The sequence below is a fragment of the Pezoporus occidentalis genome, unplaced genomic scaffold (genome assembly GCF_034315485.1).
Source record: "Pezoporus occidentalis ecotype Australia unplaced genomic scaffold, CSIRO_AGI_Poc_V1 ctg23, whole genome shotgun sequence".
Classification (NCBI taxonomy): domain Eukaryota; kingdom Metazoa; phylum Chordata; class Aves; order Psittaciformes; family Psittacidae; genus Pezoporus; species Pezoporus occidentalis.
Window position 1 is genome coordinate 5,584,798 of NW_026914180.1, and position 25,956 is coordinate 5,610,753.

Consider the following 25,956-nt stretch of genomic DNA (forward strand, 5'->3'; position numbering starts at 1 on the left):
TGACTTACAAAACCTTATTACAGATGCATTAGCTCCTTCCTTGCATTATCAATTTAAAATAAGTAATTCTTAATATAGAGTAATCCTTAATGTGGAATATTTCTACTAATACTAAATAAGTAACATAGACTAAAGATCTACATATCATATTGCTGGTTATCAGAATTAAATTGATTTTAGAGAGACAATCAGAAGTGGTGTTTCATAAAATCACAGAATCACAGAATAGTTAGGGTTGGAAAGGACCTTAAGATCATCAAGTTCCACCCCCCCTGCCATGGGCAGGGACACCTCACACTAAACCATGTCACCTAAGGCTCTGTCCAACCTGACCTTGAACACTGCCAGGCATGGAGCATTCACAACCTCCCTGGGCAACCCATTCCAGTGCCTCACCACCCTAAGAGTAAAAAATTTCTTCTTTATATCTAATATAAACTTCCCCTGTTTAAGTTTGAACCCATTACCCCTTGTCCTATCACTACAGTCCCTGATGAAGAGTCCCTCCCCAGCATCCCTATAGGCCCCCTTCAGATACTGGAGTCTGCTATGAGGTCTCCACGCAGGCTTCTCTTCTCCAGGCTGAACAGCCCCAACTTTCTCAGCCTGTCTTCATACGGGAGGTGCTCCAGTCCCCTGATCATCCTCGTGGTCCTCCTCTGGACTTGTTCCAACAGTTCCATGTCCTTTTTATGTTGAGGACACCAGAATGCACACAATACTCCAGGTGAGGTCTCACAAGAGCAGAGTAAAGGGGCAGGATCACCTCCTTCGACCTTCTGGTCACAGTCCTTTTGATGCAGCCCAGGATACGGTTGGCTTTCTGGGCTGCAAGCGCACTGAAGCCAGCTCATGTTCATTTTCTCATCGACCAACACCCCCAAGTCCTTCTCCACAGGGCTGCTCTGAATCTCTTCTTTGCCCAACCTGTAGCTGTGCCTGGGATTGCTCTAACCCAATGTAGGACCTTGCACCTAGTAATGCCTCATTTAATAAAATTAAAGCTATCAGAAAATTGTTTCATGCCTTTCTATGATTGATACTTATATTAAAAATTGCCACTATCAATATAAAATCATATAACAATTTCTCTCTATGACATTTCTATTAAATCTGTCTTTAAATTTTTTATATAGAGTAATAAATGTAAATAAAGAGACTTAAAACAAGTACAGTGTTTTTGCTTGTCCTAGAAGGCCACTATCTGATGTCAATGGAGACACAAATAAAGACATAGACTAATGTGAAAATATTCAAATATTTCATCTTAATAAAATATTCCTCACACATAACACCCAATTTGATAAAACAAATCACTGTGCTGAAATCAAAACAGCAGCAGATGTTTTCTACCATTTAATAAAATAAACTAAAAAATCAGATGGATAGGTGTTCCCACTGCCTTCTTACAGCCTCTAACTCAGATGTGCCAAATTCTTAGAGGCATCTGCCTTTTTCCACTGACTGAGAGGGCTTCCAAGATGCTCTGAATCAGAGCCATTTCAGGGAACCTGCACAGGTGAATACTTGTTTTTTTCCCAAAGGATGGCAAAATTTTCTAGTCTAAATGAAATAAATAGTTACATGCATTTTATTATAAAGAGACAATAAAAAAAAAAAAAAGAAATACTTCTCAGATTTAAGATACACAGCTAGCATTTACCACAAACAGAAGGGTTCTGTACAGGCCACTAAGAATGCTACATCTAAACAAATTTTGATAACTATTCACTTCTGCCTGAAAAAGTACCTTAAAAAAAAAAAGAAAAAAAAAAGTATTTTAAAACCCAGCGCCTCAGTTTACATCAATGATAAATGAAGAGATTCAAGGTTCTTATTTGTAGCTGTACGATCTGTACACTTCACAATCAGCAGAAGTATTTAGCATGTCTATTTTTACTCATGCAGAACTCTGTAAGTTATCCTAAAAACAAATAAAAACTGTAACATAAAAAACCCACTCAATTTATTCACTAAGAGAGCATGTCATGCTTTAAGCCCAGTCAGTAACCAAGTACCACATCTTATTCCATATGCAGGTTTCCAGCTACATGTTAATGCTTTTAGCAAAGAACTATGGAAATTCCACAAGACATAAGCATGGTCGATAAAGCAAAAAAGTACAAGTTCAGAACAACGTAGGAGTGGGGAAAGCACAAAAGTTCAGCAATGCATTTCATTCCTGGCTCCGATGAGGAGGAATAACTAATGCTCGAGTGCTAGCTTCCAAAACTAATCAGTTTTACAGATGACTACCTACTCATAATGTGTCATTTACTTAGTTTCTCACAGTGAGCTATACAAGTAATGGTCAGAAAACCACATTTTGAAATAACACTAAGCACATCTGGGATTTTCTTTGTACAGTATTTTTACCCCAGTATTACTAACAATCCTTATTTCATCTTATTACTCTACCAATTCTTTAGCTCAAGTATATGAAAGTGTTGCAAGATCACAGACTAACCCAACACATTTTGCTTTTCTATCAACATTAAAGAGGTGGTCCAAAAAAAGTAATTATAAACTCAAACCCTTAAACTATTGCAGAATGGTTGAATCATTGCTCAGCTAATGAAGTCACAGTGAGGCAGGTAGTATAGAAATTATATGACAAACAAGCTATACTATTAGCTTATCTCCTGTTAGCCTATTTTTTTGTAACTTACACTGAGGCCTCTTTAAAAGAAGTACATTCTAATTTATGGAAGCAACCAACTGACATTTAACTACTTCAATGAAACGGAGCACAGATCACATCTCATGACATCTTGATCCAATGTGTGCAACAACTAACATTTACTTATTTCCCCCCTCAGCTGTCCCCAGATACAGAACTGTTACATATATCCAGCAAGCCATAGATCTCCTTATGCTAAAACAAAAAGGGACAGATTTTGCTTAAAATATCCACAATTGACTGAAGCAGGACATCTTATAAAACCTTACAAAAGATTTTATATACCTACAAAAACAAATTAACATTAAGCCATTATTCCTCAACAGTCACAAGTTTCTCTCCTAGCCGCTGATTCTTGAATTTCGTTTTATCTTGCTTTCACTGAAACATGACATGGGCCTAAGCTGAAGTACACATTCACGTTATTTACCCGTCCTGTACAGCTGTTATTCCCAAATGTCTAAATATAGGCACAAAAAAAAGAAAAAAACTAAAAAGCATGCTGAAGTCTAAGCTTTGTAATACAAAAATCAATACAACCAACATTACCAACTTCCTCTTGACCTACCTGCAGCAATTTTCATGTTCTTACTGTCTTTAACTTGGTCTTACAGTCATTGTGAAAGGACAGAAAAACAGACATCCCTGCAAAATGTTTACAGACAAAGGTATTTTCATCTCATACTAATCTACAGTATAATTACATATTCCAATCACAGGTACTCAAAAGCAGCCCATAACACTCTCGTAACTCTTTTCAGACTAATTTGCTGAAATGTACATGTACAGTAAGATTAATTTTTTCCTCTGCAGAGCTGCAAATAAATGACCTGGCACTGTAAAGCTATAATTTTAACATGTTTTCAGAGTTTAATGTAGACACTTGTCAATGTGACCTGCTAACAAGCAAGCTAAACGTTCTCAGCTTCCATTTCCTGCCATTCTCAAATATAGTATTAGATGTGCCTGTCCTCTACACTACAAATTATAAACACACTACATTTAGCAATATACATGCCATTTCTGAGACTTCAGTGGAAGAAGAAAGCATACGAAAAGTTAAGATGTGCAAGACTTACCATTTAAAATATAGCCCTTAACTCTGTACCTTACATCTTACAGATCATGTTATGGGTTTGTACGACTGTCACTTAACTATGCTTTTATTTTAATAGGGAGACAGAAAAATCCTGATCAAGCTACTTGAGGTATCTGAATACCAGAATAATCAGGATATGCTTCAAGAAAAGTCTAATAAATGTTAAATAGTGTCATTTTCAATTACTCCTGTTTAAAGAACTTCATATCTGAACTTAATATGTCAGCTTATGTCAAAAATACAAAACCAAACAGCTGCCTTTGATGTGACTGACTAAACAACTTTTGTCTCTGGTATTACTAACGGAATGAGTAAATGGGTTGTCATATAATGTACAATAATTCAGTTACATACTAGTAAACATTTCATGGAGATCAGAGCACTAAATTCTCCGTTCATGCTGCATGATTTTACAGACAAATAAATATGAGCTTAAATGACAAATAAATATACACCATTAACAGGGTACCTCAAAACTATTTGGTGAGCTATTACAGACAGTGGCCCGTGGGTATTGCAGTTGGAGGTACATGCAAGCATTAAACACAGTTGTTTCCTAACACAATTCACAACTCTTGCACTATCCAAATCACTTTTCTAGACAAATTAAGCCAAATTTAGAAAACGAATTGCTTTTAATCAGAGAGAATCTCATACTGGAAAGGATTTCCAAGCCACTTTCCCCAATATTTTGTATTATAGGAACAACAGCTTTTCATGGAATACTGCTTGAAATCAGCAAAAAAGTTTCTAAATGCAACTAAATTTCAGTCCAAGGACTTTAGTTCAGAACAAACTTTGAACATTCTACCTGCACTGGCTTCACCACATACTGAAAACCTATTTTGACTTGCTCTACACCTATAGTTGCTCCAGAGTTCTACTGGTACACGGAGTAGAACAGGGGAGTACAGCTTTTCTATGTGCAAAAATACAGAAAAAAAAAGATTTTCCATACCACCAAAAAAGGAAAAAGCAACAGGCTCACTTTTCACTTATGTTTATTACTTAGTTATCTAGAGTTTGCAAATACAATGCACTGCAACACAACACATTAGAAACTTAATCTTAGTTCAGGCTTGGTCTACAGTAACATGACTAGGAAAAGCCACTGCTATTGATAAATACAGAGTGGATCAAATTAAATATTGAGTAGTAGTTTCAAAAAAATGCTAGTAACTCTTTTTGCAATGCTTCATCATTTTACTCCATCCCCAAATAAGTAGTTTTAATTACAAAATACATTCTTAAAAGCCATGCTCCAACAAAAGAGAGGCAAGGAAGAAATCTGCCTTTTAACAGCAGAAATGACTATTTCATTATTTGGAAGGGAACCTACATACCGTGTTTTACTTGTATGGACTAAGCTGCAACTGCTAACACAGGCAGGACTTTGCAGTCATGACAGCCAAATCTTTATAGCAAGCACTACACAATAAACTGTTCTGAACACTGGCCCACCTCACCTGCTTTAAGTGTATGAATAAACTGCCATATTTTTAAGTGCTTTTATTAAAATAAACTCAATGAGATTTTGGAAAGCGGTATCAAGGAAAGGCAAGCAGATGGAGAGACTAGCTGACACATAACAATAGCTGGTGAAATATTACTCTTATTTTCTGTAATAAACACAGAGATCAAAACATTATGCAAGTTAAATTTCCTTGAAAGGTTCCCAGCAGGAGTTTTCCTTTTTGTTTGTGCAGTACACGATTTCCTCTCACCCACAAAAAACATACCAAGAACGTGCATGTGCCACTAACACTAAGCAGCACTTCCTTAATCACTCATTTCCAACAATTTATGGATGATCAGTGGCAAAACTGAGCAAAAATAATGAAAGCATGCAATGAAAGCTCATTGAGACAAACTGGCTTGGACTTCCTAATCATTTCTGAGTCTCTAAGATGGGGGTCTGATACAAATTAGCCACTGGGAAAAAAAAAGTCATCTGGTCATAAAATACAGTACAGGGTCACTTTTATGTAAGTTTGCCAAAAGGGACATAAACCAGGACAATTTCAAACTGTGACACAGGATAGAAGTATATTAAAAAAATCTTTGTTCCTCCTCCATTGTGCTGTCATGTTGCTCAGCTTTATAGACATTCTGAGCACCAGCTCTGGCCTCTTCGCTTCCACCTGGTTTACCTAATTAATTAAGCAAGGAAGTTACCTCAAATTTTTGTACTATTTGTTTTTATTATCATGCACTTCTTTTGATGTTCCAGGAGTTAACCTCTTAATCCAGACTCTGTGTGTTGTGTTCTGAACATTTTGGGATGTCTGGATAATTTGGATAATTGGTCAGGATGTTGCTGTCGCTCACGTTAAAGTTTATGCCATGACTTCAAGTTCAAAGATCAGTACTAAGGTAAAATACTTCATAAACCCTTTTTAAAACTCTACACTCGTGATTATGCAATACCCAGTTATTCCAGTTTCTTACGACAGTAAATTGCACTGTTTGTATTTTCTTACAAGGAAATTACTCCTAAACATCTTCATCTTTGTCAACTTCAAATAAATACAAATTTCAGTTAAAGTTACATCAAGAGAAAGCGTATTTTAAAGGTCAGGAAAAGGCAAAGCAATTACCTCTTAAAAAATGTTTGCCTGCTTCACACAGCAGCACACATGTAATTTTCTGTGCAGTTATCAGACATGAAAACATCAGCATTCTGAACTATAGATGCTCAGCTGCAAATACCACAGTTTCCCTTTTTGGGGAGGATGGTAAGGAATGAGACTAAATCTGACATTAAGAAACATGGTTGACATCTTTGTTTCATAATTATACTACAGAATTTGAGCAGGCTAGTAGCAAAGACTTGAAAGAGTATCTAAACAAGAAATATAACTCTATGCTCAGGCTCTACAAAAGAAGACAAGAAGAATATAAAAACATAAAAAAGTTTTTAACGCTGATTCAGGAGATTAAAGTTACTTCAGGTACTTCAATAGCTCAGTTAATACATCACAGTGACTTCAAACTACTTCAGTAGTCCTGAAAAACCCAATTCACATGTGTGCATCAAGATAAGTGTGTGCATAAATGCACACACAGCATGCACATATATTTACATAAAGATATACATAAATGTATTATACACCCCCAATGTTGCTTTTATAATTATTTTCCTGATAACAGTAGTTCTACTGAATGGCAATTGCAGACTTAACTGTAACACAGAAGAGCTTTTTAAAAGGGCACGGTCAATCCCCTTAGACCCAATATGCCCTTCTGGAATTAACACAGTACTTTTCATTAAAAACCAGGCAGATAATCAGTTCAATTTTGGTACAACCCTACATTACTCCAAGGCGAGTGCCTAATTTCCGTATTTCTCTCCTCTGCACAATATGCAAGTCATTGGTTGTTTTGTTTTAAGCTGTTGCCCTGGGGAATCAAAAGAGTCTGTATGAGGGGCCATGTGCCATTTAGAAAGTAAACCAGCAACCAAGAAAATAAGCTATAGTAAATTGGAAAATGGTTAATCAAACCCATTCCAATTCATGAAATTTAAAATAGTGAAGGGGCAATACTTCCTTAAAAGAACATGGAAAGAGAAGACACGAAGCTTGTAATAGTAACCTATGAGCTAGATGAAATATCATAACCCCCAAAATGGTCACATTACAGTGAATACATAAAATCAACTTCTACAGCATAACCTCTGATAAGCACACAGATTGCTAAATACTTTGCACAACAGGCCCATATGTGATAATGACTAAGAGTATTGCTGCAATTTAAGCTGAACAAAAATCTGTCAAAAAAATGAAATAAGAAACCCCAAACATTTAATTTCAGATCTGAATTTCCTTTAATCATTCATTTTCAGAACTTCTATTAAAATTGAACAAGCAATTCTTACATGAACACCTTCAAATAGACATCCTGACTCTGCACACCTATATCTCAAGTGACCCAAGTATTCATTCTAATGAAGGTAATTCTATGACAAGTTCAAGACAACATGCATAAAAGCTTCCACAGGAACAATCCTTTTACCCAAATTTTGAGCTGAGCTGAATATCTAGAATCAATTGCTTTCCCTACTCCTGCATCCAATTCTTAACTGAAAGATTAAAGATTAAATATCCTGTGCCAAGCCTCCTTAATGAATGTCTGCACGTTTACAGTAGATTTGTCCGTAAAGAGATGAACAAAGTTTTGCCAAATGTATGAAATGCTCTTTCAAATTGAGATCACTAAAATCCGATTTTGCCAGTTAACAGTAGTATTTGAATGATGTTGAATCTCTTTGGCCCATTACTCTGAGTGATGAAAGACAATATGCCATTTAAAAAAAAAGTTTAAAAAAAAAAGATCAAACTTTTACAAATTATTTTGTGTTTGATTATATTGCGCAAGTACCAGAATTCTACACAGTAATCATTGTCTCAAAGTCTTCCCTGAAAAGAAATAAGCAATGCGTCAAAACTTAAGGAAAACAAAGACAGGAAGTACCAGTCAAAGATTCTAGAACCAAAAAGTTTACATGTAATCCCAAATTCAAGTAACCATAAATTTTCCCAGATTCTAATGACCCTATTACATGATGTATTTCTTTAAATTATATACACAAAGTACTTCTTGCAAGTAGAATCATGTATCTGCATGAGAATGGGAAAAGAACAGCAAACTCAATTTTAACTATCAACTTAGCCCAGAAGTGACATTTGCTGCTTTCTAAGAAAAGTGACCAAAGACACAGTATGTTCATCCTAAATAGACTACAATTCCTACATCTTCACCAGTATTGACGTTTTCCTTCATGCTGTACTCTCCAAGTATCTATCTTTGCTGTTGTTGTCCTCCCGAGAACAAAAATGGCAACTTCATTGGCTCAATGCCAGTTCCTTTCAGTGCAACTGGGAATTACATTTTCCTCCCCACTACAATCATCCCTTTGTTGATTTGTTACATGTGATCCAATGACTCATCATCTTTTGTACTCATCTTTAATGCGTTTCATTTTCCTGATTTCAGATCACTTTTCAAGACCCTTTGCTTTCTAATAACTGCCATCTAAAGAGCACAGAATTCCCTTAAGCACACCATCATTAAAAAACAAAAATGTAATCATTTGGATCATAAAGAGTAATGAAAATGTGGTACAATTGGCCTCCAGACAGTTTGATATTTACGATTTGAAATTCATTTTGCTGTTCTTCCCATTATAGCAATTTTCATTATATTTCTTTAGTTAACGTATTAATATAATCGTTATCATCCTACTGTTCAGGAAGTGCTTTGCCAAATTCCACGCCTTGCTGAAATACTCAGCCCTTTCATATATATGTGTATAATACATAGAACTAGGTTTAAGGTTTTCAGTTATTCTCTACCCATTTATGACAGTTTTCTTAACATATTATTGTTAATCCTGACAACACTTGGAACTTTTGGGGGATGTTTGTTAATGTTTAAAATTCACAAGTCGAGCTTGTTTTCTCTAGGTCATCTGTTACTTAATCACCCTTCCCATTAGCAAGAAGCCTGTATTGCTTTCTCTTGTTACTTTATTTCTAGTGTTTTTATTCAACCTTCTCTCCATTTAGCATCCCAGACAAATCATTTCTCAAAAAATAAATTTTTGATTTAAATATTTTATTAAAGAAACAAATTCAGTCATTTCCTCCATCTCAGTATAAATGGCTTTTCAAGGACCTTCATTTTTCCCCTAAGCTTACTCACAGCCACACACCAAATACTCGCTTCACCTGCTTAGGCAAAAACATTCACTCATATATACGCATTCACATAAGCATACACATTCCAGCACCAAATCCTCCCAAATTTGTAGTTTCATCAGAAACAAGAGCTAAAAATTGAATGCGTACCATAATTACTTTGTATTTAATAGCATTTTCCTACCTTTTTTAAGCCAGCAAATCCTTCTGATTCCAAGAAGAAAAAGGCAAAGGGCATCAATACAAACAAACATAAATTCGAAAAAAGAGAGGCAAGATTCCATAAGCCTGCAACAAACAAGAAAAAAAATTTTAAGGCTTTTAGCTTTAAAAGTTAAAAATATCCCATTTCTCCCCTTACATAAAACAATGTAGTATACATACAAGTCTAACAGAAGACAGATTTTTATGATACAGAGTTATTTATAGGTCTGAAAAATAATCATGTCTTTGTATAACAATCTTGAAACAAAAATTGGATACCAACTAGAATAGCAGCAAATGTATGAAATCTTGTGAGCCAGGCTGCAAGCTCAGGTGGACTACTTCCACAACATACCACTGAAAGCTCTTTAGTTAGCCATTTACAGAGTTTTTAGGACAAAGATATTCTACTACTATCAGTGAATCTCCCAAAATTCAGTGTACTCGCTTCCATAGTTTTTCCAAGAGAAACTCAAGCAAATCACGGATTTTAACATGAGCAACATACAAATGCCACCATCACAGTAACACCAACAGCAGCCTTCCATGATGAGATAACTGTTTAGTGGGCAAGAGGAGATCAGTGGATTTTGTGGATCAAAAGCTTTAAACATCACCTCCCATTAATCTCCTCATTGTCTAATTAACGAAGTATGGGCTAAGTAAGTGAACTCTGATTTGGACTGAAAGTTGGCTGAGTTTCTGGGATCAATCAGTTATGACCAGCAATACAAAGTCAGGCTGGAAGCCAGCCACCAGTGGTATATCCCAGGGGGACAATACTGGGTTTAACATCTTCACTCATAACCTGGATGACAGAAGAGGGTGCACACTCAGCAATTTTGCTGAAGATACAAGATGGCGAGCAGTTGCCTGCCACTCAGATGACCCTCAGGAAGCTGAACAAATGGACTGACAGCACACTGGGGACCAATCATCCCAAAAGCAGCCTTGTAGGAAAGGCCTTAGAGGAGTTGAACACAAGCCAGCAGCATACCCTTGCAGCAAATGTGAACAGCATCCTGGACTGCATTAGAAGTGTTACCAGCAGCTTGAGGGAGGTGATCCTTCCTCTCTGCTCAGTAGCAGAGCTACTAGCACTAGTAGCACAAATCTGGAGAACTGCATCCAGCTGTGGGCTCCTCCATACAAGACAGGCTATACTGGAGCAAGGCCAACAAATGACCATGAAAATTATTAAGGATTGAAGCACCTGTCACTCAAGGAGAGGCTATGAAAGCTGGAACTGGTTAGCCTTGAAAAGTGTTGACTTAGGGAGATTTACACAATGTACATAAGTATCTGATGAGAGAGGGGGAAAGGAAACCAGTGTTGGACTTCTCACAGTGGTATTCAGTGAATGGAGAAGAGACAATATGCATGAACTAAAAAACCTACTGAAACATTAGAGTGGGGGGGGAAGGGGAAAAAAAACAAACAAAAAACCCCAAACAAAAAAAATCCACACCAAAACACACCCCAAACTTTTTCCACTGTTACTGTAGTCAAACACTGCAACAACTTGCCCATAGAGGTTTTGTAATCTCCACACTTCAACATATTCAGAACCCAAATGGGTACTGTCTTGAGCAGCCTTCTCTGAACCTGCTGGGAGCAGGGCAGTCAGACTAGATTATTTCCAGAAGTCCCTTCCAAACTCAACCATTCTGTGATCTAGGTGAAAAATCTAGAAGTGACTAAAATTAGGACATCTGTAAGACACATGTGACGTCTGCAGGAAGGGAAAAGGTTTAGAAAACAACCTGAAGTGATAACTAATCTCCATTAAGGGTATCTGCTCTATTAAGATCTAAGATGAACACTTTCTGAACAGACAATTTCTGGTGCCTAAACATGAACCCATCATCAATCATCCTATTAAAAGTTGTGCAGGATGCAGTTTCTTCCTTCTAAAAGCAGAAGCTTACCTGCAATTTAGCAGCTAACAGATTCAACTAGTGTCACATGTTCTGCATCCCAAAAACACAGCTTTTATTTTATAGTTGAGAAAACAAGGCCACCTTTCCCAAAACACACACATTTCCACAATTACACAAGACTATACTGTATCACCTGAAATCCAAAAGAGAACATCCCTCATGATAAGAAAATTTGAACTAACAGCTTTGTTTATTTCTTTCTTCTCATGAATAGGCTTGTTCATTTTCTTCTTTGAAATCATCCATTTTAGAAAGAATAGGCGAGGAAAGAGACATTTACTGAATGTCTGGGGAATTCACTATTGAGAGAAATTCCTGTGTTTAGTTCCAAATGTAAAATACTTTGCAGCTACCTTCACCTACATCTCCTTAAAAATGCTTTCACCATATTATTTCCTTTTTCTTTCAAGGAAATTATTTAAACTTCAACAAGAAACAAAAACAGAGGGAGGAAAGACAGGGTAAGAAATCTAATTCAGCAATTAATAGGACCAGGACCCAAATTTAGCCCAATAAGCTTAAGAAAACAAAATAAGAAAACTCTAAACGATGCGTGAAATATAATACTCAGTTGGCTAAAGAAAACAGACTGCCTAAAGGTAGCTAAACTGCAGCTAACAAAGAGGGGGATTTTTCCTTTTGAATTTGCTTAGCCAAGAAGCTCCAGTTACCATTCAAGAAACATTCACACATAGCAACATCAGCAAGAATGTCATTAACAGCCCTCACCAGGAGTACACTAACTCAAATAGTCTGCGTTTGGTTTTGGTTGCTGGCTTGATTTGGTTTTGGGGTGTCTTTTTCCCAGAAAAAGAGTCAGGGTAGAAATACTATGAGATGGAGTAAGGGTCTCATTTCAGCTATTTTCTCTGAGGACAAATAGTGCCTTCAGCTACCTAACACAAAGCCAAATACCTGGTTGTCCTAATTTCAGCAGCTGTATCACATGTAGATCTACAATGTAAAACAGTCCTTAGGAGCTGCATGGTATGCGCAGAGTATTTTAACAGAGGGGAGAGCGGTGCACATCTGTGGTGTTTTTTAAAGAAATCCAGAAATTTACACATTAGCAGCTGATAGGAACCACGTTTACAGAATATTAAGTTACAGGGGTAAAATATACATGCAAAGTTATGAGAGGTAAGGACAGTGCTATACTCCTCCTGATACACATATACTTTCTTCAAAGTAAGGAACACACAAGGCTCTCTTCTTCCCCTGACGTGTGTCTTATCCTAATTTGACATTTCAGAAGTCAAATTAAAATGGACCCAGAAAAATAATTATTTCACACTACACTGCATCATAAAATTACATGAGAGAGACTTGAAGACATCAACATATAAAAAAGCTTTAAGCAGCTTATTGGAATATTTTACTTTTTTTTTTCCTGCATTTGCAGCGACCTAAGAATATCCCCCATAAAACAAGTTAATAAAACATAAAAATTAACAATCTCTCAGTCTTTGGCAAACAGATCAGACCTTCAGCAATTTGCTGGGTTTCTACTCCTGGCAGTTTCATTGCATTTTACCCCCACCTGGTGGTTGTATCCAACAACAGCATAAGTGAACATGCAGCTGTCAGAAGATTTCTGGGTTTAGTTCAACATGCATTATATGAGAGTGTTTGTTCTGGACATGGATATGGGCCTTCCGCGTAGTTTCAAAAATTAGAGGCATATATTTTCTATTATTCTACATGCCACAACTAATGCAGCAGTCTACAATATAAAACCCCTTAATACTACATTCAAGTACCTCAGACTACATCTGTAATTGATAAATCCGGCAAAACTAAAGTGTTGTATTGTAAAGCAACACAAATCTTCCCATTTGATAATATTTGCAAAGCAGTATGCAAACCGTATATGAAGCCTATGCTAGACAGTATTATGGAGATATGAATATCTTCTGGACTTGACTGCTTGTGATAGAACTATTAGCTATCAAAATTTGAGCAGATATTTCATAAATAACTTCAAAAAGGTATTGCCACTACACGGAACGGTTTTTTACAGAGCAGTGCAGTGCTATTGTGCAAACCCAGTGAACACCACATGAGGGAGCCCTTCCCTAAGGTAAGGCTTTGAAATAAGGCACACTAAACTTTTGTCAAGCTGCAGTAGCAAAAACCTGTCGTCATATCCAAAATCCACTGATGTTTCTGAAGTCTTCACAGCAACTGTGGTGAATCTTGGTTTAGTTCATTTATGTCTACCCCTAGCATAAGCTTTGCAGTACTGAGTCAAACTTGGAAATAACAAGATGCTGAATTTATTCCCTTGCTAGCAGTTACTATTTGACTTATGAAATATATGTAATACTGTGTATGCATAAAGTGGCACTTTCAAAAGATTGTCCCATTAAAATCAAAAGATGATGGTCATTGGGAAATCTGAAGACCTTCCTATGCAACAGCTATTTTTACCAGCAAATTCCTAATTAACCCAAGTTTTCTCAAGTGCTGTCGCAACTGACAGAATGAAAGTTTCTTCAGTTATTATGTAAATTTTCTCCCTCTAAAATATTTGATTGTCGTTTTTCCAAAATCAATTCAGACACAGAAGGAAGGGTTATTTTCCATAAATATTCCTTTTCATATTTGAGAGTAAAGAATATAAATCTGAGCAGTCAAATCCTTGTGAAAAATGAGACTCGCTGGGCTGTTTTTTTTCCAATGTAGGAGATGGTGTGTCTCATACCAAATTAGCAATCCCCCATGATGTGTGACAGAGCAGATCAGGGAGTAACTCAACTAGAAAGAACCTCTGTAGTCATGTAGTCAGATCTGCTGCTTAAAACAGCTAAACTGCAGGTGCAATCAGGCTGCTTAGAGGTTTAGTCAGGTGAGTTTTAAAAACTTTCAAGGGTTTAGATCTCTCTGGACAACCTTTTCTAGTGTTCAACCATCCCTGCTGTGAAGAGCTGTTGCTTTGTGTCTTGCAAACATTGCTTCTTGCCTCTCACTGCACATACCAGAGAAGAAGCTGGCTCTATATAAACCCCCTCACCAGTTACAAATCCAGCTGTGCCCTGGCTTCCCTAATTTCACACCAGGATATTAACCCAGGTGATATGTCAACACTCCTTCTGGGCAGTTCATCCCTACTTTACCTTCTGTACACTTTCTTTTTGGTTTTGAGCTCATGTTCCCTATTAAGCCAAGTCAATCTCCTACTACACCTGCTCATTTTCTTGCATGCCAAGGTACCCATTATCATGCTTGAAGGTTATCCTTGAAAGTAAACATCTGTCCTGGCATCCTTTGTCTTCAGGATATTCTCCAGTGAGGTCCCATATACACATTTACTGAAGAGGACAGTCTATTCTCTCAAGATCTAATGTCTTTATTCTACTGTTTTCCTTCTTCGCACTTCAGAGGTCTTAAAACTATTCTATCACTGGTCAGGGTCACACCTCCAGTTGACCCCTCCTTATTCATGGGTTTAAAAGAAAAAAATTCTTTTACCATCCAGATAGCACAAAAAACACCCAACCAGTTTCAGAAAGGTTAACAGACAACATGCATTACTTCCTGTCTTCACCTATTCACATTTGTTTAAAACAAATTAAAAAAACCACCAAACACCACACTCTTGCAAGTGAGAGATCATGAAATTCATTAGTTCTCTGTATTATTGAATATTTAGCAAAAAGTGTACACTTTTCAGAGAAAAATCCTCCCGAGTCTAATTATTCTCTCTTCACAAGAACAGAAGAAGGACAGCACTATTAGCTTGTAAATTATTTGTTCCAGATTAATTGTTTTATAGCAGAGGTACTATCTCCCTTCTCAAGCCAAATCTACTAAAGACTGTCCTGTCTCCATCAGTTATTTCCCTTAGACACATGGAAGTATCCAAATTATTTCCAAATATTAGTATAAATTGTACATATCATAGTTGTAGGCATGTTAACCAATATTGGAAGGCATGCAAAACTCACTGCCTGACATCAAGGCATCATTGCAGAAAGTGTGAGTGATATTCTTTTCTTGCATCTTTTCCTTGAGTTTATTTTTATTGCACCTCTATCACACTCAATACATTTATATTCTATTCTTTTCCTTATTTACAACTACATCATTAGCAGTTTAACTATCCAATCCCAAATGCTCATAGCAAGTTTCATGAAACAAATTATTTTGAGAATAAATTTACATGTATCATCATAAAGACAGCCTTATGAATCTCACTTTAACACATGAGGAAGAAGTTTGGACAGTGTGCTTTTAAGTTAGCTTCTAGTAACTTTTACTCTACACTAATATTTATAACAGTGAATTTGGTTTAATCCCATGAAGTCCGCATAATTCTTCAAACAAACAAACAAACAAAAAACCAACACACAACAAAACAGTTAAGACAGACTTTTGTGATAAATCACACAGCAGCAAAACCAGCCAATAACATGTTAAAAACTCAATTAGCATCTTAGGTTAAAATAGAGTTATTAGTTTGAAAATAAGAACATATCTTTGCATGTATAATGAAGACATCCATTTTAATTACATTATGCTGAGTACTAACCATGAATTAGTGAGCCATTTAACCACTGAATATAGTAGTTTTGTGGAAAAGAAAGCAGGATCTCATTGCTGATTATTGAGAAAGGTAGAAGCAGGACTGCACCAGCTGAAACTGCTAGAGTGAAGGTGCTCAAGAACAGCCTGAAATTTAAAGAAATGCACCACTGTTACCACCAACATGCTCTGAACAAGGGGAAAAAAAAGTCGTTAGCCTACCTGCTAATTAGCGTCTGAAGGCAACACATTCTTACATTGTAAAGGGGCAGGAGAAACTGATTTCCACAATATTTCAGTTCTAAAAAGCATATTTCAAATACCGAATAGTTTACAGAATCCAGTAAAAATAATTAGTTTTTACCAGCTACCACAATTACTCTCCGAGACCTGCATACATTCAATTCCAATGCCATACACACATTAAATTACTGAAGTTCAAGGAATATCTTAACTCTCCTATTTCAGTTTTCATTACACACACTCTCAGAATGGGAAAAAAAAAAAAAAAAGAAAGAAAAAATCACTATCTATACTCTTTTTACACATTTTGAAATCAGGGCAGCTTGTAATTCCTAAAATGTGAGTGCTATTCAAGTGTCTCATAGGTTCGGGTTTTCTAATAGATGTGAAGTCAATACAGAAAAATTCTCAGAAATACTTCAGCTTTTTCTTTTTTAGATCCCAAATACAACTTATATCAAATGCCATCTTGTGGCATTGAATAGAACTGTGTTCTTCAAAATGAAAAAAAATTAAAAATTATATTCTTACAGAACTAACCCAATGCTAGAATAAAATTAATTCTCAAAATTCCGTAACAAAAAAAGATAAAACTTAAGTAGATTCTTCCTACAACAGGATTGTCAGTAAGCTGCTTACAGAAATCTTACTTTCCACTAAAAGTGTACAAATCCATTGTTTATTCACACAATACTTACAGTCTGAGTGACTAATTTTATTTAAAAAAAAATACTCTTACATGATTTTGAGGTATTCTTTCTTTTATTTAAGGATGTTTAAGTATTCTAAGACAGAATTATGAAGCCTAACACATTACAGCCTTTCAAGGTGATACAGCACTTTGTCTTTGTTTTCTCCCCAGTAAGTCCTGACAATTAAGCTACACAAAGAAATATCCACCTGCATATGTTTGAAAGTTATTTTATGGCTTTTGGGAAACAGCATGCACACTTAAGGAACAAGAAAGCTTAGGCCAAAAGAACAAGAAGCATTTTGTATTTATAACAACAGTTTTAGCGAAGTGGAAGTGCTAATCCTGCCTTACTCTGCTTTCACATTAAAACAGTGTTTACAACTGATACTTGATGCATTTTAAAGCTAAGCTAGAAAATAGGTATGCGAGTGGGGTAACAGTTAACAAGATTCTTAGACTCTTTGAATATTAAAACATTCAGAATGAGGCTAAGACCACAGCTGCTACAAAAATCTTCAATTTAGAAGAGCCTTCCCTGTAGTCTTAAAAACACAGCGGAGATGCTCCTCTACTTGAGAGGGAAACATTTCCTCATAGCATGCAAAAGCATGTATTTGTCTCTAGATCTGAAGTATATCTTGTGGCAATAACTATTTCAATTTTATATAAAAGATTGTTATCAGACACTACTGAGAGACATGTGCCTAAGATTTACATCATCTTCGTACATCTCTGAAGCTTGACACAAATGCACAACTAAAAGTGAACAGCTTGCAATGTTCTCGGCACTTTCCCAGGGTACAAGACAAATTAATAAAACACTCAATGACCTCTCCTTCCAAGGGGATGACAGTGCCACCGCAGAAGAGCTAAGAACATTGAAATAAGCAACTCCACATGGTTTACCAAATCATGTAACTGAGAGGGCAGCAACAGCTCACAGGTATTCTGTAAATCGTCAGACATATTTATAATAGACAGTTTAACATCTAGCTTTACAAAGGAACAGGAAGAGGAGATGAGTTGCTGGCAGACCAAGAGGTCTGGCAAGTGCTTGTCTTCCATTTGTTACCCTGTTTTAAGCTTTGTATTTTAAATGATCAAATACAGATGTCTACTTCAGGGTGAGATAACTTTCTTTCCAGGATCCACTGCCTCCCTTGACAGGACTTCCATCAACTACAGTGAGAACTTAAAGACAACTGCCTCCCATATAAACACTACATTTTAGAGACCTAAACTTAGGTGCAGAAGTCATGCATGAATTCCACCTCTTGTGTCAGGTGCTCATGCAATATTCTGGCCAACATCATGCTTATCAGGAAAGCCACGGGTAAAAAAAAGCCCTAAACCAAGCTGTCTTGCCTCTTGTCATGCCTTTCACAATTCAAAGCACCACTTGATTAAGTCTTTTTCTTCTGCCCTCTAGCAATCTATTTGCTGTCACAGTTATAATATACTGTTACTTATTTGCAAGAATAAAAGTTTCCTATTACAACAATATATACAGATGAAAAAATCTGCTATAAAGAGCTATACATACGATATTCTGTTAACGATGGCATCTTCATCCTCTTGCTCATCTGAAAATTAAATGACAGCAGGTTATATTCAATACTTAGTCATCTTTCCTCAAGCTAAAATATATATACATAGGCCCAATTTTAATTTACCATTAAAGTTTAGAATTACTAAAAGAATTTATTAGCATCAATATTTTGCAAATTTTCATAACAAAAGAGATCATTCTTTTCTTTTTTTGCTTGTCTGAAGCTCCTTTCAAATCAATGTAACTATGAAGTTTTCACTTTATTTAAATATGCAGATCAAAACTTCCTGGAAACATCTTCCAGAGGGCTCTACAGCAAACAAGCTTTCAGACTACTACTACCATGGCTGCTGCTACAAACTGTCCCTTTGGGCATCTCTGAAACCACAGAGAGCAAGCAAGCTACTGCAGGAAAGTTCTAAGGTCCAACCAACTACTATAAATGCCTAACCAGAAGTTTCATTTCCAATATTAAGACCATTTTAAAAACTAGAAAGCATACCTAGAACACCAGTGATGACCCCTTGGTTGCTTCCCTTTATTCATCCCAACTCCTAGGGATTTGGTGGGGGCAGAAGGAGAGTTGGTTTGGATTTAAAACCTCATGGCTTCCCCTCTGGTATTTCCCATTTTAGTTTATTTTTGTTCACTTAGTCCTCAATTATTATTCCAACTTTTTGAAATCAACATTTAGCTCAGAGGCTAATCAATAACATAGCCTTCATTTACCCTTTATACCCTTCTCTAGATACATCTGTACACAAACGTATGCATTTGAACATTTGAAATCACTTTGGAGTCATCTTTTATGTCTCTCAGGTTTTCCGTGAGTGGTAACTCAATGTATTTTAAAATCTAAGAATAAATAGAGCCAGGCATTTCAAGTTCTTAAGAGTCATGCACACACTTGAAATAAACATGTAGCCATTAACATCACACCATTTTGAAATTCTTCTGTGAAAGTACATTGGGTTATTGTTCTGGAGTTTTACGGGAATCTCATGCTGCTTTGAGAGACTAAATCAAGAGCTCTTATGAATCATTCTGGCTAAAGTGTCTGCTGTAGAAACAACAAACAATTTGTCCTGAAAGAGTTCCAGATGTGTTAACTCAGGAAGATCCTAGTAGGCTACAAAAGTTCACCTTAGTAAATCCTCACAAAACTTTCATAAAGTCAGGACAGCTGCAGAACAGCTCCTCTCACTAGGTGATAACATCAACTACCAGAGAGTAATAAAAGTGCCTGGATATCCAATAGTGTTCGCCAAATCCATTCCCCCTCCCTGTTCTTCCCTATCTCCAAGTGGTAGCAGCCTTGTAGTATCCAAAATACGTATCAGGATCAGAAGACAGCACCCAACTTCCTTACTTTCCATGTTCAAAGATACGTACATTTTTTTCAAGTTATTAAATTTCTTAAAGAGTTTACTTTTTTAAACATGAATTCAGTTCGATCATAACACAGGTTACTACAACTCAATCAACAGTTTCCAGTAAAGTTCAAAGTGCCAAGACTGTCATGCATAAGAATGCTTCTCCACCATGACTATTACCGCGCGCCAAGGGTGATATAAGCTGTGAAGAGTGAAAGATTCTGACATTTTATACAGATTTTTATGCTATTTGTCTTTAGAAGAAACATAGAAGAAAATAACAGGTGCTGCTACAGAGTAGTTTCAGACAATATTTCCAAAGAAAAAAAAAAAACATATACAGGATTATCTCAAGGGGTGGTACGGTCATGAGCAACAAGTTAAGAACACTGAAGCAACTGTATTTGAGGAAACAAGGCATGTTTAGAAGAAATCCAATACTTCCCTTCTGTATTACTGACAACTTTTTCACTTTACCAGCTAAAGCTCTGAACTTGATTCTTGTGCTAAAACACAGCCTGAAGATACTCAGGTCAGCTTTTCCAGAATAAAAGGAGAACAAGAGGATCTAAAGGCAAGGGAAGCAGAAACATCTACTTGAAATTTTAACCTTTCTTGCCTCTCTAAACAGTTTAGATTTAGAGCCAAAGCAGAAAAACTGATTGTGGCCATCCATACAACCTCCATAATAGGCACCCACTGTCATTCAATCACAGAGTGCTAGCTACAGAACCCACTGATCCTTTTCCGAGATGCTTCAGTGCACTTCTTCCCTTGGTTAGCGACAGTAGAAGGAACATTGAAGTGGGAAGTGCCAGAGCAAGCACAAAGAAGGTGTTGGGAACTTGTGGCTCAGGGAAAAAGGGAGCAGACAGAAGGCAAGAGAGCAGCGTATAGAATTAGATCAGTCTGGCGGCCTGAGAAACACTTTTGGTCAGAGAACTAGTTCTTCCGCTTTCCTTCTGGAGGCCAAAAGAAAAAGAATCAACTATTCACTTGAAAGACAAAATTGTTAATATATTAAAAAATCTGTACTTTACCTGCTTTCCTTTTGTATCTTGTGATTATGAAGTAGGAAACTATGTAGAGAACAGCAAATAGGAGAAAACAGATCTAGGGAAAAAACAAATAAAACAAATATTGCATTTATTAGGTTGTAAAAAAATCCCTGTATTATAATAAGAATAAACAGAAAATCAAGTATCAACAATTTAAAATTTAATTCAGATCAACAAAAGTGTATTCTATGCAAATGTCAACATCATTATGTTTTATATCTTACTAACAGAAAGTTAAACCCACAAGAACAGTTCAATTACAGTAACAGGTATGGGATCAACTATATGGCCAGCAAATTTTACTCTAAAATTAAGAAAAAAAAAAAACCCTCCTTTACAGTGTGATTGGGAAAGGGCTGGGTTGGGTTCTTTTTTGAAGTTTAAATCCACTTGTGCTGTAAAAGTTATCATGCTTTGTACCCCCTTCGCACATTAAGGGTAATCATATTTTATACAATGGGCTCTTGAAGATCTATTTTGGAGTAAGCTATTAACATATGTGAAAAACAAAAAGCAGTTATGTTTACTATTTCCATCATGTCTTGAAACAAACTCCCAGCAACACCACAAACGAGAGACTTATCTGCCTACAGTGGATGCTCAAGTGCAGGCTAGTCAAACACAATGTTTCCTTTACAGTCAGAAGCCAAGGGCACAATTTCCCTCCTCATAAGGCAGGTGGCTTATTTAGGTCAGATGTGTCATGAACCCAGTATGACTTGCATCCAGCTGTTTCTGAGAGTTCACACTAGAATTCCAAACACCTACATATATGCTGGAAATCTCAGGGAAAAGAAGTGAAACAAGAAGACAGGTTTAACCCTCCGAGCCTTTGTGGGAAACAAAAAAAAAGAGAATACAACACCTCACCACCAGGGGGGGACCAAGCACCAGGAAAAAAGGGAAGCAAAAAATTTATGTGCATCTGAATGAGGTACCCAACACTGCTTCCTCAATCTTGTTTGCTGAAACCTATTAAAAACATGAGTCAGAAATGGAACAAGAACAAAGCATCCCATTCCATGATGCTGTGGCCCTTGAGCTCCGCAAGTACCTGAACAGCCATAGAGAAGAGTTCTCTAGTACAGCGGTGTATTCTGCTCTTAGCTTGCAGAAAACAGATCACCTGTATCCGAGAGGCTGCGAAGCCACCTGAAGCAGCCCAAACTGTCAAGATACTTTTGCTTATGCACAATACTAGTAGCCGCCTCATAAGTCTTAACACACAGCAGTTAACCAACTGAATTAGGTAAAACTGTTGTAGCAGGTTTTACTATTAAATGAGTTTGCCATATTACCTGTATAAGGTTTGGGTTTTTTTTATTTCAATTGGCCCTGCCTGGATCTGCAATTCATAATAGTAGCACCTTAAACATGTTCTACTTCCATCTGAGCTTTACCTCATTTGTGATCTGAAACTGCAAATACTTCACTGGGAAGCACCTGATCTATTTCTTTAGTCAGTCATTTAAAGATTTGTTGCCTTTAAGAACTCACCGTCTTAAAATTGGAAAATCTACCCTAAGTGAAAGGGAAAAACAAATGCAAAGGTAGCATGATAGCCTTTGAAAATTAACATCTAAATAAGCGCATTGCATCCAGACCAGCAGAATCAGAAGGGGGAAAAACAAATTGTTCAATCAATACATACTTTTAAAGGAATACTAATAAAAAATAAATTAGAGTTACTTCTTTTGTGTAGACAGACATTCTAGCTAAAAAAAACCAACAACAAAGTGCAGCCAAGTGTTTGAGTGTGGCATTTGAGTGCCTACAACTGCTCTACAGAGGTCTCCCAGAAGTATCACAGAGCCACAGGTCTGCAAGGGGCAACAGAGCTCAGTCTCTGTTCAGGCAACACACAGCAGTGATACCCAAAATACAGATGCTGAAAATTAGATTTCATAACTAATCTCTGAATTCAACTACTGAATCTGAACAGGGTACACCACTCCAACTTTCCAGAGGATGCTTCAAAAAGGTTTTGATAAAGAATTATTTTTAAAAATCTATTAATAATTAATATTTAATTAAAAAATATGCTGATATATTTTTTAATCTGGAAGAACAAAATAAACTGAGAATAGCCTTGGATTTTCAGAGTACTCTGATACAGATTGTCCTGTCAGCATCAGAAAACACAATGCCAGTGCTGAAAGACAGTCCTTCTCTAAGTTTCCAGTTCCTCTGAAAACTCGACCAAGGCTACAGAGAGAGGCATCTAATTTTAGGCATCCACTTTTGAAAATCAGGTATCATACATGCAGGTCAGTAAAACCCTTTATAAATCTGCCAGACCCAAATAAAGATAAAATTAAGCCAAAAATTAGTTTAACTATATTTAAAACAAGAATAAAAATTACAACAATCTTGTTTGTATCTTCAAATAAAATAGATGACCTTTATTCTATCTGTGATAACAAAGTTACAATGTGGATCTGTACTTACAAGGTACCACAGAGATATGAGATATTTTGAGGTCACAGCAGATGAAAGCTGTCCAGTAACATGAACTGCCAAATGCTGTATTTCTAGTTTTAGATGGTAGCTACTTCACAACTCAGCAATAAGGGGTAACTATATATCTTGATGTAATTATCCCTCTACTTCTGTCAGAATTGAGAACAGTTTTGTAAATATTTCATGAAGTTTACTGCTGAAAAATCACATAATTTTAAAGTTATCAGCAAAAAGCAAATTCTAATCAGTGAAAGTTTTAGGATCTTAATAAAAGGTAATTCATAAATTAAAATTCTTTCATAACAACCAAAACAAGACAATAATCAAACTCAGAAATATCCCTTCAATCTCAACTCATGATCCTGAAGTGTTTCTAGCCATGCATTCTGAAGAGCTTTCAAAAGGGAACAGCAAAAGCCAGCATTCTAACTATTTTTAGAGTGGAACTCAGTTAAGTTGGGGAAAAGGAATGTGTTGCTCATGACAGCCAAAGAGTAAGCTCCACTGTCATGTCACACTGCTATCCTGGGTTCTTACTCCTCATAATGCTCTATTTCAGGATATTTTTGTACTGCAGAAAACATACAGCCCTTGTTTGTACTTGTTCTGCCTTAAGATCATGTTTCTCAAACATGAATGCAATACTCCAGGTATGGTCTTATGGCTATACGTAATGGCACTAAGCCTTTCCTTCTGTACTGAAAACTGTACTGGGTTTGCATGGCAGGTTTTGTTAGGGGCAGGGCTACAAGGGTGGCTTCTGTGAGAGGCTGCCAGAAATCTTCCATGTCTGAAGGAGCCAATGCCAGTCAGCTCCAAGACAGACCCACCGCTGGCTAAGGCTGAGCCCATCAGTGACAGCGGTAGCACCTCTGGGATAACATAGTTAAGAAGTGGGGGGAAAGAACGTAACAGCAGCAGGAGAGAGGAATGAGAAATGGGAGAGGAATAGCCCCGCCGACACACAGGTCAGTGCAGGAGGAGGGGAGAAGGTGCTCCGGACACAGAAGTGGAGATTCCCCTGCAGCCCATGGCGAGGCAGGCTGTGCCCAGCAGCACATGGAGGGTCTCGGTGGAACAGATACCCACCTGCAGCCCATGGAGGACCCCACACTGGATGAGGAGGGATGCCCAAAGGATGATATAACTCCACAGGAAGCCCCCTCTGGAGCAGGCTCCTGGCAGGACCCAGGGCCCCATGGACAGAAGAGCCCAGGCTGAAGCAGGTTTGCTGCAGGACTTGTGACCCCACATGGGACCCATGGGGGAGCAGCCGGTTCCTGAAGGACTGCACACCACGGAAGGGACCCACACTGGAGCAGCTCATGAACTGTAGGGAAGGACTCACATTGGGGAAGTTCATGGAAAACTGTCTCCCATGTAAGATGCTCCACAATAGAGCAGAGGAAAAGTGTGAGGAGTCTTTCGTGAGGAGGAAGGAGAAGCAGAGACAGCATGTGATGAACTGACCACAACCCCTATTCCCCATCCCCCTGCACTGCTGGGGGTAAGGAAGTAGAGAATCTGGGAGTGAAGTTGAGCCTAAGAAGAATGGAGGGCTGGGGGGAAGGTGTTTTAAGGTTTGGTTTCCTTCTCATTATCCTACTCCGATTTGATTGGTAATAAACTAATTTCCCCAAGTTGAGTCTGTTTTGCCCATGATGAAAATTGCTGAATGATCACCCCCTGTCCTTATCTCAACCCAAGAAGCTTTTGTTATATTTTCTCTTCCCTGTCGTGTTGCAGAGGGGAGTGATAGAGCAGCTTTGGTGGGCACCTGGTGTCCAGCCAGGATCCATCACCAAAATATATTTCAACACATTCACCTGAGAATCATGCTAATAACTTAGCATTATCCTCCAAACACTGAATCCTTCCATGCTGTCCTCAATTGCTTCCAGCAGAGCACCTCTCAAGTTACAGTAGAAACTTGTTTTTAGGGTTCAGGTTCATCACCATGTCTTTTAAAAACCACACCTTAATTTCACACTGCATCTATTACTTCAGGGTAATCAAGTCCTTTCTTCACCATGCTCTAACCCTCCTCCGGACTGACTACATCTCCTAAAGGACTGGTTTTGGGAGGGGTACAACAGAATTGTTTACTTTATTTCCACCTAAATTAAGCAAGATATTTTTTTAATACTGATACCCAAGGAAACTGAAAAGTAGCTTTTCCCCCTCGGCCCAAATGCAACACCTATGGCCATACATGCTACCAGCCACTTTCTTATTCACTTTACAGCTCTTCTTCTAAGGCACACTAACCCTAGTTTAAAAAATACTTTTCAGCGCCTTTCCTGGATATAGACCCTGGCAGATGCAAAAGAAAAACTCCAGGAACAGTGATGTTGCTTCAGGAAATACAGTTCTTACCTCCTAATTTGACTTTCTTAAAAAACCTTTAGGAGAGGGAAAATTCACATATACGTA

The 25,956-nt window shown here is 37.3% G+C and overlaps 1 protein-coding gene across 4 annotated transcripts in view; it reads right to left on the bottom strand.

Annotated features, from left to right (window-relative positions):
- Positions 1–25,956, bottom strand: part of LMBR1 (limb development membrane protein 1) — a 78,461-nt gene that overhangs the window by 40,089 nt on the left and 12,416 nt on the right. The window contains exons 2-5 of one of the 4 annotated variants that reach the window (XM_062621484.1): positions 21,046–21,118; positions 18,627–18,666; positions 16,154–16,293; positions 9,663–9,766 (exon numbers count right to left, since the gene is read on the bottom strand). In XM_062621484.1, the coding sequence (XP_062477468.1) occupies positions 9,663–9,766; positions 16,154–16,293; positions 18,627–18,666; positions 21,046–21,118 (357 nt within the window). Of the gene's footprint in view, positions 1–3,248; positions 3,326–9,662; positions 9,767–11,610; positions 12,412–16,153; positions 16,294–18,626; positions 18,667–21,045; positions 21,119–25,956 lie in introns of those variants that run through there. The other 3 variants (XM_062621485.1, XM_062621486.1, XM_062621487.1) reach the window with 3 other exon arrangements.